The 14,040-nt window shown below is 40.0% G+C and overlaps 1 protein-coding gene across 9 annotated transcripts in view; it reads left to right on the top strand.

Annotated features, from left to right (window-relative positions):
- Positions 1-14,040, top strand: part of LOC123513095 (alsin-like) — a 41,163-nt gene that overhangs the window by 4,698 nt on the left and 22,425 nt on the right. For 6 of the 9 annotated variants that reach the window (XM_045269953.1, XM_045269954.1, XM_045269951.1 and 3 more), the window contains exons 6-10: positions 297-383; positions 2,652-2,932; positions 12,450-12,567; positions 12,938-13,148; positions 13,304-13,443. In XM_045269953.1, coding sequence (XP_045125888.1) covers positions 297-383; positions 2,652-2,932; positions 12,450-12,567; positions 12,938-13,148; positions 13,304-13,443 — 837 coding nt within the window. The remainder of the gene's footprint in view (positions 1-296; positions 384-2,651; positions 2,933-12,449; positions 12,568-12,937; positions 13,149-13,303; positions 13,444-14,040) is intronic. The other 3 variants (XM_045269957.1, XM_045269958.1, XM_045269956.1) reach the window with 2 other exon arrangements.

The raw sequence follows: 14,040 nt of genomic DNA, 5'->3' as shown, positions 1-14,040 counted from the left end.
TTGAAAGTTTACTGTTTGTATTTCCTGCAGAAATTGTTGGTTATGCTGATAGTGGTGAGAAGATATGAAAGTCAAGCTTAATCTCTCATAATTGTGCTGTATTGTATCTGATGCTTCATTATAATTTGTTTACTCTAGTGATTTCCTTGATTTATTTTCTAAAGCTATACATGAAGCCAGAAAGATACTGAGAGATGATGTTTATATACTTGACTTGACCAAACTTTGATGTGATTTATGATTCATAGTGATTTAGGATTTGTCTCTTTTAATGATTTGCTTTATTTATTTTCTAGGTATATATATGGAACCAGAAAGATACTAGAGATGATGTTGATGTGGCCACAGCCGAGCCAAAGTCCCATAGGCCGTCGTATTGGAAGGTTCCTCCCTCTGTCTCTTGTCAACACTAAGGAGTCCTTCTGTCCCTCTCACCTCCTCTCCATCACCAATACTCACTGCTCAAACTCACTCTTTCTACAGAGTTCTCTTTCTTCACAATGTTCTATAGCATGACATTGCAAATTTTTTCAAGATGGCATAGACTTGTATATTGCTATGTACCCTCATTGACTTGAGTATTGAGAACACATATTTTTGGTTGTGTTTGTTTGTGTGATGGAGCAGGAAAGCCGGGTCAGAGGTCTTTGGACTTTTTTGAGATGACTTTTCACAGAATAATGCGTTGTAGTCCCTTGTGTCAGCTGCTAGTGTTCTGTTGGTACTGGTATTGCAAACTAATAACTGCATGTTGACTTGGTCTTGTTTGTGGGAAGTGAAGGAGAGTAGCTAACTAGTCATTTGGGTCAAGTGTGTCCATGTAGCAGGCTAGTGGCCACAATGCATCACCTGCACTACTGTCAGGTGCATAGTGTGTGCTTCGTTCACACTTGAGAGAAGGAATAGCTTTCTGTATTTTTCATTGAAAGTGGAAGAATGATATATATATATATTTTTTTTAAGATTTAGAATAAAATGTAGGTTGTAATTGAGCTTCATTTTCTTTTAGAGAAGAAAAGTTATCAATAAATGAAGTAGATAGTGATGGAGATTATTAGAAGCTTCACTATTATTATTGTCTTAACTTATTATATAAGTAAGGTAGTGTTTTACATGATATTCACAGACACACAAAGTCCAGATGTTGCAGATTTATGCTGGTTACCTTAACAGTGGTTTGCTTCTGTCAGAGGTGTATGCCAGAATTGACTTGACAGTAATGGTTGCTTGCAGCAAATAATTACTTTTGGCAAATAATTACCATACCAAACTATTGGCCAATGTTGTTAAGCATGGCTGCTGCATGCTCACTCTTTACGGTATTATTATGTACGTACTGTTATTAACAAACAAACTACAAGAGTGTCAGAGTGTTAGGAGTGAAACGTGTCTGTGGGAGAAATTAAGTTTTTAGAATATTACTCAAGTACATTGATAATTATTTTTTTCTGTATTTGTATATCTATTTGTTTGTTAGTTAAGGAATGTCCCTCATTGTAGTTTCTGCAGTAAAAGTTGGGAAGGAAGAGTTTTGAAGTAAGAGTTAGCAGAAAGAAGGCAGGAGGCAGGAGGCAGAAGGCAGGTGTTGTGAATTGAGAATTCAGAGGAAGAAAATTGATTTGACAGCACCTCATGGCTCTGCTCACACAAGACACCTTCATAGGTGTGTCTTGTAATGTACGTTGGTTGAAACAGTGGCAGTGTAAGGAAGTATGCATATGCTGTTGTTTGCATATGCATAGTGGATAAGCAGTGGCATAGTAGATAAGGTGGTGAGCATGGGATTGGGCAGACGTCCATGCGTAGGTTTGAATCCCGCCACATACAGCCTTAAACACTTTGTCATTCATCGAGTGGTTTAAAGTTACCTACATATCACCATGATACCCAGGTTCTAGGTGGTTACACCCAAGATGAGCTTCAGGGATGATATGGGCCCTAATATGGGTACTATTATAAATGAAATTGCCTGCGCCACTAATGGACGGAAGCTGAACAGCGCTTCCCATACACTCTTCAAGCATGCCTACAGGCACTATAGGCCTTAAAAAAAAAAAAAAAAAAAAAAAAACTGAAGTGCTGGTCTTTTGCTAGAGGTGCAGGCATTTACTTGAATATTTTACTTTAATTTGTTTCAGTAATTTCACTTGTTGTAGTCACTGGTGACTGTCTGTGTGAACTACTGACACACAGCAGACATATTTCTTCTCTGTTTACTTGTAGAGTTATAGGGAATATTGTACATCAAAATTTTCTCTTTCAGACTCACCACATGTGAGTGTTGAGTGGAGTCCTGCGTCTCATGACTTGTTTGCTTTTTTGTGCTACTTCTGTTTGCAACACTGTTTATATATATCATATTTGTTTGGAACAAAGGTGCTAATGTGACTGGCTATATTTTGTTTTGAAGTGTAGCTTTGTTTTTTGCATTTGAAAAGAAATCCGTCATATCTTTATTGTCATTAATACTCCAGCATATTGTGCACTTTTGTGGAAGGTGTTCAGATCATAAACCATTTCACTGTCTTGTATTTGTCAAGCCAGTAACATGATGGAGTGAAAACAAACAAACAAACATTAAAAAAACACTTAGAGTTTTTAGTCTGTATTCAGGGTAATGAAGTTGTTTTGAGTATGCATTATTCTTCCAGGTTTGGGTTTGGGGTGACAATTCAGGTGGGCAAGGAGGTCCCAACATCACTGCCACCACCACCACTACTGCCTCAGCCTCCAGCAGTGTCCCGTCCCCAAGCAAGTCTCCCAGTAAGTCCCCAAACAGAATGAGTGCTGCAGCGTCGTCCATCATGAGTCCAAGGAGACTGGACGTGCCTGAGGAGGGCGGTGGCTTGCTGGTGCGGGATTTGGCCTCAGGGGACAACTACCTCATTGTTATCACAGTAGATGGTCTTACTTACTACATAGGCAAGCTCAGGTATGCACTCTGTACTTAGTCAGTCCTTTAGGCAAGCTCAAATACTTCTGTGTGTGTGTGTGTGTGTGTGTGTGTGTGTGTGTGTGTGTGTGTGTGTGTGTGTGTGTGTGTGTGTGTGTGTGTGTGTGTATTTACCTAGTTGTAGTTTTACAGGGCCTGGGCTTTATGCTTGTGTGTGTGTGTGTGTGTGTGTGTGTGTGTGTGTATTTACCTAGTTGTTCTATTTACCTAGTTATATTGGACAGTGTTTGAGCAGGGCTCATAGTGTCCTGTCTCCATATCTCTATTTCTCCAATTTTTTCTTTAAAGTTATGCACATTATGTGTTGTAACAAGTTCATTACTCACTGCATTCTACTTTCCCACCGTTCTATATGGAAAACTGTACTTCCCAATATCCTTCACACACTGCCTCATCCTAATCGTCTTTACATGTCCTCTTGTCCTATCTTCTTCTGTCACCAACACCAGGTCTTCCTTGTCTATCTTTTCAATGCCATTGACAATCTTGTACATTGTTATTAGGTCTCTTTGTTCTCTTCTATCTTGTTAGGTTAGCAGTCCCATTTCCTTCAGCCTTTCTTCATATGTTAGGTCCTTTAGTTCCGGCACCATCTGTGTAGCAATCTTCTGTATCCGTTCTTATCTTCTTATATCTTTTTTAGAGCTCGGAGACCACACCACAGCTGCATAGTCCAGCTTTGGACGTATCATGCTTGTGATAGTTTTTTCATCATATCTTTGTCCATGAATTGAAATGCCACTCTTATGTTAGTCAACATTTTATATGATATCTTGCTTTTGTGTTTTCAGGGTTCAGTTTTTTCTGTATAATCACTCCCAGATCTTTTTCCTCTAGTCTTCATTATTTGTTCCTCTTCCATCAGATAGTTCCATACCGATCTTCTCTTACTCTTTCCTAGTTTCATTATGTGACATTTCTTGGCATTGAACTCCAGTTTCCACTTCTTAATCCACTCATAGATTTTGTTTATATCTTCCTGTAACAGCAAACAGTCCTCCCTGGTTTTGATTACTCTTAGCAGCTTTGCATTATCAGCAAATAAATTAATATAACTGTTTATCCCATTGTGAATGTTGTTTACATAAATCTGGAACATAATGAGGGCTAACACTGACCCTTGTGGCACTCTACTTGTTACTTTACCCCAAGATGAGTATGTATCTCTGATCACAGTTCTCATCTCCCTGTCCTTCAAATAATCTCTTGTCCATTCTAACAAAGTTCCTCGCAGTCCTCCTATGTTCTCTTGTTTCCAAAGTAGTCTTCCATGAGTGACTTACTTTATCATAAGCCTCTTCTATGTCCAGGTATACTGTGTCCACCCATCCATCTCTGCTTTCCTTCTATTACTCTTGAGTAGAAACAATAAGTTCGACACACATAACCATCCTGTCCTGAACCCAAATTGTCTGTTCGATATAACTTGTTCTTCTTCCAGATGTTTAACTCATTTTCTTTGATAACTATTTCACACAACTTCTCCATAACACTTGTAAGTGACACCGGTCTGTAATTTAATGGTTCAGTTGCCTTTCCTCCTTTAAATATCGGTATTATGTTGGCTCTCTTCCATTCTAGTGGAACTTTCCCTTCATTTAATGAACTTGTAATTATTTCCCAAATTGGATCCAACAGTTGCTCTTTACATTCTTTTAGCACCCAGCCTGCTACATCATCTGGCTCCATTGCTTTTCTGACGTCCAAATGATCTAATAATCTTTTAATATCCTCTTTGTGCATTGTGATTTCCTGCAATCCTCGGCAATGCAATGTCCTATTTGGTTCTGTAAAATCCACTTCTACAGTGAACACAGTTTTGAAGGTCTCATTCATTATTTCACACATTTCCTTTTCTGTTTGGTATGTCTTCCCTCCTTTAATTATTTTTTTCTATTGTTGTGTGTGTGTGTATTTACCGGGTTGTATTTACCTTGTTGTTTTACAAGGTCTGGGCATTACGCTTGTGTGGCCCTGTCTCCATATCTACATTTGTCCAACTTTTCTTTAAAGATTTGCACACTCCTTACTAATACTACATCTTCACTCAGGCTATTCCATGCAGCTATACTTCTTTGTGGAAAGCTGAATTTTTTCATGTCCTTGAAGCATCTTCCCATCCTCAACTTTTTACTATGACATCTTATGCTTCTACTGGTGACTTCATCTCTTAGTAACAGCTCCTCGTTATCTCTAACATTCATTCCAATCATTAGTTTGTAAACTTGTGTTAGGTCCCCCTCTCTCTTCTCTGCTCTAGTGTTGGTAGATCCAAAGCTCTCAGTCTCTCCTGGTATGTCATCTCTCTTAGCTCTGGTACCATTCTCGTTGCCATCCTTTGTAGTCTCTCCAATTTCCATACATGTTTCTTTTTGTGTGGGGACCACATCACCCCTGCATGTTCCAATCTGGGTCTGATCACAGTGGATATCAGTTTCTTCATCATATCTTTATCCATGTAGTGGAAAGCCAATCCGATATTTCTTACCAAATTGTATGTCTTGCCAAATTTTTTGTCCATATGGCTATCCTGTTGATTATTCTCTTGTATAGTCACTTCTAGGTCCCTTTCCTTGTTAACTTTCGTTAGTTCTACACTATCTCTTATCTTGTAGATTCCCTCCGGTCATCTTCCACTCCTTCCCAATGTCCTAATATGACTTTTATCCACATTAAATTCCATCTCCCACTTCCCACTCCACCTCCAGATCTTGTTAAGGTCCTCCTGTAATATTTCACAGTCCTCCTTGTTTTTTACTTATCTGAGCAGCTTGGCATCATCTGCAAAGAGGTTCATGTAACTGTTCACTCCCTCTGGCATGTCATTTATGTATACAAGAAAAAGTATAGGGACCCTTTTGGCACTCTACTCTCTACTGTTCTCCTCTCCAATTTAATATCCATCCACTCTTAAAGCCTTCCCCTTCAATCATCCTTTATTCTTTAACTTCCATGGCAGTCTCGAATGCGGTACCTTGCCGAAAGCCTTTTTTAAATCCAGGTATATACAGTCGATCCATCCATCTCTCTCCTGAATTATGTCTATTGCTCGAGAGTAAAAACTCAGCATGTTTGTTACACAAGATCAGCCTTTCTAAAACCAAATTGTCTGTCTGAGATTAACTTGTTATCTTCTAAAAACTCAATCTAAAAACTCAATCCATCATTTCTTTATCACTCTCACACATATCTTGCACACACTGGTTAGTGACACTGGTTTATAGTTTAAGGGTTCCTCTTTCCCACCACTTATATATGGAAACCACTTCGCCCCTTTTCCATTTCACCGGTACAGTGCCACTTTTTATTGAGCATTTTATGATATTGTGTTTAGGGCCCTCCAGTTCTTCCTTGCATGATCTCAGTATGCTACCTGAAATTTCATCTGGTCCTATAGCCTTTCTCTCCTCTAGTTCCTCCATCAATTTATATATTTCCGACTTTTCTACTCTAATCTTGCCTAGGTAAATACCTTTCTCATGATGATCTGGCTTCTCAAATTTTGACTCGAGTAAAAACTTGTTGAAATCTGTTGTTTAATAATTCCACCAAGCTTTTTGGATCATCAATTATCCTGTGTTCTCCTCTCAGTCTTTCAATAGCCTCCTTTGGTTTCATTTTTCCATTTATGAATATATAAAACAGTTTTGGCTGTTCCTTGCACTTTTCCATGATGTCCTTTTGATATTCTTTCTCTTCCTCGTTCCTCACTTTCATGTAGTCATTCCTTGACAATTTGAAATTTTCTTTGTTTCTCGGATTTCTGTTTCTCTTCCATTTTTTCCATGCTTCATCCCTCTTATTCTTTGTTCTGGCACACCTTACATTGAATCAGTCCTTTTTTCCTTCCTCTCTTGGCTTATATTTTGGGACAAATCTTGTGACACTTTCATGAAAATATTATATTTTTCTTGCATTCCCTCTGCTCTTAGCAAGTCCTCCCAGTTTAAGTTTTCAAAGTACTCCGTAAGTTTCTGTACATCTGCCTTCCTGTAATTTAATCTTTCTATTTTTTATCTGATTCATCTAATTTGCTGCTGTTAACCTCTACCTCCATTTCAATGACTACTCGATCACTTTTTCCTAGCAGGCACTTGTATCTTAAATCATCAATTATTTGGATTTTTCTTGTCAAAACCAGGTTCAGTCTTGCTGGCTCATCATCTCCTCTGTATCTAGTGTTTTCATTAATTATTAGTTTTATCATGTTTTCCATCATTAGCTTCAAAAATCTTTCCCCTGATGCTGCTTCCCCACTGCCACTTACGTAGTTCTCCCAGTCCACTTCCATACATTTGAAATCACCCACTAAAATCACTCTTCTTCTTCCTTTGATCACTTTAAACAGACTCAACAAGGTATCATTGAGTAAACTCCTCATAGTCCTGTCTGGACCACGAAGTAGTCTTTGGAGGCACATATGCTACTGTGATCAATATGTCTTTATTTCCATTTTCCACCTTCATGCTCATCACTTCTGCCTTACCATCCCCATACACCACTTGGTTAACCATCAATTCTTTCCTTGCCATTATCATGACTCCACCTCCTCCTTTGCCCATTCTGTCTTTCTTCCACACATTGTAGTTATTATCTCTATTTTGTTGCCTCACACAGTGTTGCTTCAGCCAGACACACATTTGTGTGTCTGGCTTTTCCTTGAGATTGTCCCCCCATTTCTAGTCTGTTCGATAACACTCCATCTATATATGTGTACATCATTTCCAAACCTCTACTCTTGTCCGGAATATCTAGCTTTCCTCCTTCCTTCTTGTGTACCACTTTCTCACTCACTCCCCCCAGATCCTCCCAAAAAATATTTTCTTTTCTTTCTCCGATCTTTCATTATTCTTTTCTCTTAACGTGGCCACCAGTTCATTTTGTCTCTTCCTTTCATCCTCATTTTTGTTCTTCCCTATATATATATGCCCTTATACCCCATCTGTCTCTCTCTCAGTTTTGATGTTCTGTACAGTACCTCTTCTGTTGCCTTTTGTGTATTTAACGACTTTCAGTGGCCTAGTGACTCCTCGATATGGACCCATTCTATGAATTTCCTCCACTTCCTCCTTCAGGTTCTGTCTTTCCTTATCATTTAAATTTTTAAACAAGTCCTTAACTGATTTCAACTTTTCTTTTTCCCTTTTTGGTCTATATGTCACCATATTTTCCTTCAAGCTAAAGATCAAAACACTCCTCTTCTTCTCTGCGATTTCTCTTACCAGTAGTTCTTTCTGTTTAAGTACCCCAACCACCTTCTTTGCCATATGTTCTTCCTTCTCCTTCAACTGTTTCTGAATTACCTCCCTGAAGCTAACTTTGTCTTCCTCATCTTTTTCTTCCATGCTGTCCCTTCCTTTATAACCCCTTCAATACGGTGACGCCTATGTAGGCGTCATGAAGCCCCAGTAGCAAATACGGTGACACCTACGTAGACGTCATATTTCTTTTCTGAGCTTTCTTCAGTTCAGTTGTCCCGTATAGTGTGTTGGATACCAACTACACACGCCGTATGCTGTCCTTGAAATCCTAGTGCTCCTCCCACCATCCATGTCTCCACCAATCACTAAAGATAAGCTACATGCGTCCTTGTGTCTGAAATTACCCAATGGCATAGACTGTTCCCATCTCTCTCTCTCTCTCTCTCTCTCTCTCTCTCTCTCTCTCTCTCTCTCTCTCTCTCTCTCTCTCTCTCTCTCTCTCTCTCTCTCTCTCTCTCTCTCTCTCTCTCTCTCTCTCTCTCTCTCCTCTCTCTCTCTCTCTCTCTCTCTCTCTCTCTCTCTCTCTCTCTCTCTCTCTCTCTCTCAAGTCAGAAGTCTAAAGATCTCACTACATCGTACCATTTCCCAGGAATATGAAGAAATGATAAGTGATACAGGAACATCTCCTCCCTCCCCTCTCCCTCTCGAAGATAAATTACATCGTCCGCCTTGTAACATGAATATGTGTTGATTAGAAGAGAAGAAAGAAAGAAACAAGAAAAGGATATAATTGATAAATGTAAAGACCAACCAAGGCTGACAAACAACAACGTCAAAAATAGAGAAAGTATTGAAAGTTTAGAAGTAAATGGAGTATACACACACACACACACACACACACACACACACACACACACACACACACACACACACACACACACACACACACACACACACACACACACACACACACACACACACACACACACACACACAATTACCAATGACCTATCGCCAGAGAGACATATAAACAAAATAATTGGAGAAGTATTGAACTTATTGAGGAACATAAGAGTGGCGTTCGTATATCTAGATGAAGAAATGATGAAGAAAATAATTACTGCAATGATAAGACCGAGGCTTGAATATGCAACAATACAGTGGGCTCCGAACTTAAAGAAACACATAAGGAAACTAGAGAAAGTACAGAGGGCTGCAACGAAAATGGTGCCTGACTTAAGAGATTTGACTTATGAAGACAGACTGAAAAGAATGCAACTTCCAACCCTGGAAAACAGAAGAAAGGGGAGACCTGATAGCAATATACAGAGTGATGATTGGCATGGAAAAAATGGATAGGGAAGATCTGTGTATGTGGAATGGAAGAATGTCGAGAGGGCATGGGAAAAAACTAAAATGGCCACTTATAGGAGAGATGTGAAAAATATAGCTTCCCTCATAGAAGGGTGGAAGCATGGAATAGTTTAGACGTGGAAGTGGTCAACGCAAGGAATATTCATGATTTTAAGAAAAAGCTGGACATTAATAGATATGGAGACGGGACAACACGAGCATAGCTCTTTTCCCGTATGTTACAATTAGGTAAATACAATTAGGTAAATACACACACATCATGCCCGGTAGCTCAGTGGTTAGAGCGCTGGCTTCACAAGCCAGAGGACCTGGGTTCGGTTCCCCGGCTGGGTGGAGATATTTGGGTGTGTCTCCTTTCACGTGTAGCCCCTGTTCACCTAGCAGTGAGTAGGTACGGGATGTAAATCGAGGAGTTGTGACCTTGTTGTTCCGGTGTGTGGTGTGTGCCTGGTCTCAGGCCTATCCGAAGATCAGAAATAATGAGCTGTGAGCTCGTTCCGTAGGGTGACGTCTGGCTGTCTCGTCAGAGACTGCAACAGATCAAACAGTGAAACACACACACACACACACACACACACACACACACACACACACACACACACACACACACACACACACACACACACACACACACACACACACACACACACACACAACAAAAATTTTCTAATTCTCTCTCTCTCTCTCTCTCTCTCTCTCTCTCTCTCTCTCTCTCTCTCTCTCTCTCTCTCTCTCTCTCTCTCTCTCTCTCTCTCTCTCTCTCCTCCCCTCTCCTTCCCTCCTCCCCTCTTCCTCTCGAAGATAAGCTACATGCGTCCCGCTTGTGTCTAAAATATTAGCAAATGTCTCTCTCTCTCTCTCTCTCTCTCTCTCTCTCTCTCTCTCTCTCTCTCTCTCTCTCTCTCTCTCTCTCTCTCTCTCTCTCTCTCTCTCTCTCCAAAGAGAGAAGCGTCCACTTTCCTCTTCGAAGGCGATATAGTGACTAAAAAATAGCAGCATAATACACAAAGACGACAAGTATGACAAGCTTGCACGGGTTTCCTGTGCTCGGGCGCGCGGCACTAGCACCCGTATATCATACAGGCGGGCTTTTTTAACATCCGGCGCGAAGGGGTTAACCACTTCCTGGACCCTCTCGTCTTCCTTATTCTCTAGTTCCTTTATGTTTTTTATTCTTCTGCTCTACTTTACTCAGTCCTTCATTCAGTAGTTTCTCATATTGTGCCACTTTCTTTTTAGTTCCTCATTTTCCCTTACTAATGTTTTTTTGTTATTTTCTAGTCTCCTTACTCTATCCTTCAACTCCCTCTGAAGTTTTCTATCTTCTGAATCATCCTCTCTCAGACCCTTAACTTTTCTAATAAAATTTTCAAGCTTTCTCTCAAGTATAAGGACTCACCCATGGATTGCCGTATTTGTTGGTTAGAAGCCACCAAACGTACTTACCACCACTTCCTTTATCCTCAAACACGAATAATTCATCTCGTTCCACGTACCTGTTAGATGGCATGCTCAGTACTGTTTCTTTTTCATTATCAAACATTCTTTAACCTCAGTTTTGGAGACAGGACCATACAGTTCCTGCCCAGAACCCATGCAACTCAACCAGTAAATCCTTTTGTTTGTGTCAATCAGCTGATTGGCAGCGCATGGAGCCAAGAGCGGTAACAGAACGCTTCGTCTCTCTGCGTTGTCTCGTGTGTGTGTGTGTGTGTGTGTGTGTGTGTGTGTGTGTTTGTGTGTGTTATTGTGTGTGCATGTCTTTCAGTGTGCTGAATGGTTTAAACAGTGTTGTATATTACAGGCAACCCCCACTTAACGAACGTTCACACAACAAAATTTCTCTACAATGAATGTTTCCTTTTACTACCATCTGCTCGTTTAACGAACACCAAACTTGCTTTAACAAAATTTTATCCAGGTAATTTTTTCCAAGTTTGAAAGCCCCACCATATCACGCAAGCCAACAGTCTTTTGAATACACCAGCGCCTCTCGTGGACAAAACCCGCACCACTCAGTCCCCCTAGTTCAAAACAATAACAGCGTCAGGAGCAGCTCGTCTTCCCTCGCTCAACATGCCACCAAAACGCCCTGCAATGTTGACTAGCGTTGCTAATAAGACCAGGAAGTCTCTTACTCCTGAAGTGAAGCTGGATATTATTCACAGACACGAGAGAGGCGAGAAAACATTGTTTGCCACCATCTTAACTCCATCTACTGTCTCTACTATTTTCAAGTCAGCAGACTCTATTAAAAAGGCTGGTGAGACCATATCTTCATTGCAAGCTAAAAGAACCACCTGAACTTGTGACTCTGCAATGGATAAAATGGAAAGCCTTGTGGAAATGTGGTACATAAGTTTTGTATGCGGTACAATGATGCGCCCTTTGTTTACATTCCACAGGTTGCCAGCTAGTGTCTTTCCCACTCCTCTCTCCCTCCCTTCATAAATTTAAGATCATCAACATTATAAAGTTACGTACATACATACATTAGTGTACATTATAATGACTTAAATTAAACAGCCTAAATGTTAAACTTCATAATTTTTACTTTCATTAAACCTTTCACTTTACTATGATGCACTCTCGTTTTGTTTACTCTCAATGGAAGTTCAAGTTAAGGGTTAAACTTGTTATAATTGGTTCACTTAACGAAGATTCGCTTAAAGAAAGTTTTTTTTAGGAACGTAACCCGTTCATTAAGTGGGGATTGCCTGTATATGGAACTTAATGGAAGTATTTAGAAATTTATAAATAGCCACTTCATCTTGTGTTTCCTCACTGTTTTTCTTGGAGCTAAAAATCATTTACAATATGTTTTCATATTAGCAGACTTAGTTTTCTCTTATAACCATTTGATGCATAGACATAGAAGCTGAACAGTGTCATAGATATATGTAACCACGTCACCTTTGCAGGACTGAGGAGGAAGCAAAGGTTCAGCAGATTCCTGTGGGTGATGCTACAGTGCACTGCCGGTCAGTGTTGTGTCAGTGTGACAGTGTTGTCTGCACCACAGACGAGATGCATCCACAGGTAATGCCGATACGAGTGAAACGCACTTATATGATGATACTGCTTTTTGTTAGGAATCTCATTTCACCTCTGTGAGTTGTTGCCGTTTGATATATACAATTGGACTCCACTATTATATTTATTTCTTGGATCCTGTCCCACTCTCATTTATGGGAAAGGGTTATTGGATTAAAATATTACTGGAATTGGCAGTTTTGGTAATGGCTGAAGGCTACATGTACCACTTTAGATACATGGCAACATATTAGTTTTATACAACTAGACACTTCCCGAGGGCTGGATGTAGGATGAGAAGTTAATGAGAATAGAGAGTCCACTTTAATATAAGAGAAATTTGATGTCTAACTTGAGCTTGTATTTGTTGGAACAGGTGGTGAAGTTTGTGAAAAGTGAGACCACTTTTCTGAGTCTGCTGAAGGCTGTGGTGCAACATGTGGTGCGGCCTTTCCTGTCCTCGTGTTCCTCCAGCACTAAGGGCATCTCCTCCTCTCCTTCCTCCTCCACCTCACAGAAAGACAACAGCTCTTCCTCAGGGACGGGAAATGCAGCCTCAGGTGGGGGACAGAGCTTTGGCTTGTTGAGTAAGTCAGTAATATCTTTTTACTTTATGCTTTATTGAATGATAAGTGCTTGAATTCTGTTCATATTTAGGTGACCACATGAACATATTGTATAGTATCTCTATGAACAGATAGATATGTGAATAGAATGTATTTCTCTGTGTGCTTGTGTGTAGACAGTAACCAGATGAACCAGACCAAACAACAACTGCTGGAGGCATACCTGGATGTGACTCAGGCAGTGGCCAGCAGCCTTAGTGACCTGCTGGATGACCAGGCTGCAGATGTCACCGCTGCCATCCCCATCATCAGACAGGTGGGCAGCGTGGGTCACCTCAGGGCCTCTTGTTACTGTGTTGCATGTGAAGTTTCTTACTGTACTGCACTTTTCTTTATCTTTCTTGATATGGCAGAGAGTATTTATGGTCTCTTGTGACAGGATTGTGTAGCTTTTATGATACATCACACACAGATATGGTGGATTGTTGGAGCATGCTTGGTTCTACTTCTTGTGCAGGTCAGGCACTGTTTGGTTGCTGAGTGTGCCTTTCATCTTCATAAAAAATGACTTCATACACAGACTTCACTATATACTGTACGTTATGTATTATCTATGATAATGTTCATTCTTGATGTGAGGTTACTTATTTGTCATTTAACATGTTACATGTGATGCAATCCAGTGGTGGGTCATCAGTTTCTCTCCGCTGTTGCAATGAGACCCATCAGTGGGTTGTACAACAGTTTTCATATATATATCACATTTTAATATTACTATTATTAGAAATTGGTTTATATAGTAAAATTGCAATAAAAAATACAGTAATACCTCAAGATATGAACGCCCCAACATAAATTTCATATAATTTACGCCTTGAAATACGAAGATATTTTTAAGATACGAATAGCCATC

Source organism: Portunus trituberculatus, chromosome 35 (genome assembly GCF_017591435.1).
Source record: "Portunus trituberculatus isolate SZX2019 chromosome 35, ASM1759143v1, whole genome shotgun sequence".
Lineage (NCBI taxonomy): Eukaryota > Metazoa > Arthropoda > Malacostraca > Decapoda > Portunidae > Portunus > Portunus trituberculatus.
Note: the sequence above shows the minus strand (reverse complement) of the source record. Positions and strands in the feature narration are given on the sequence as shown.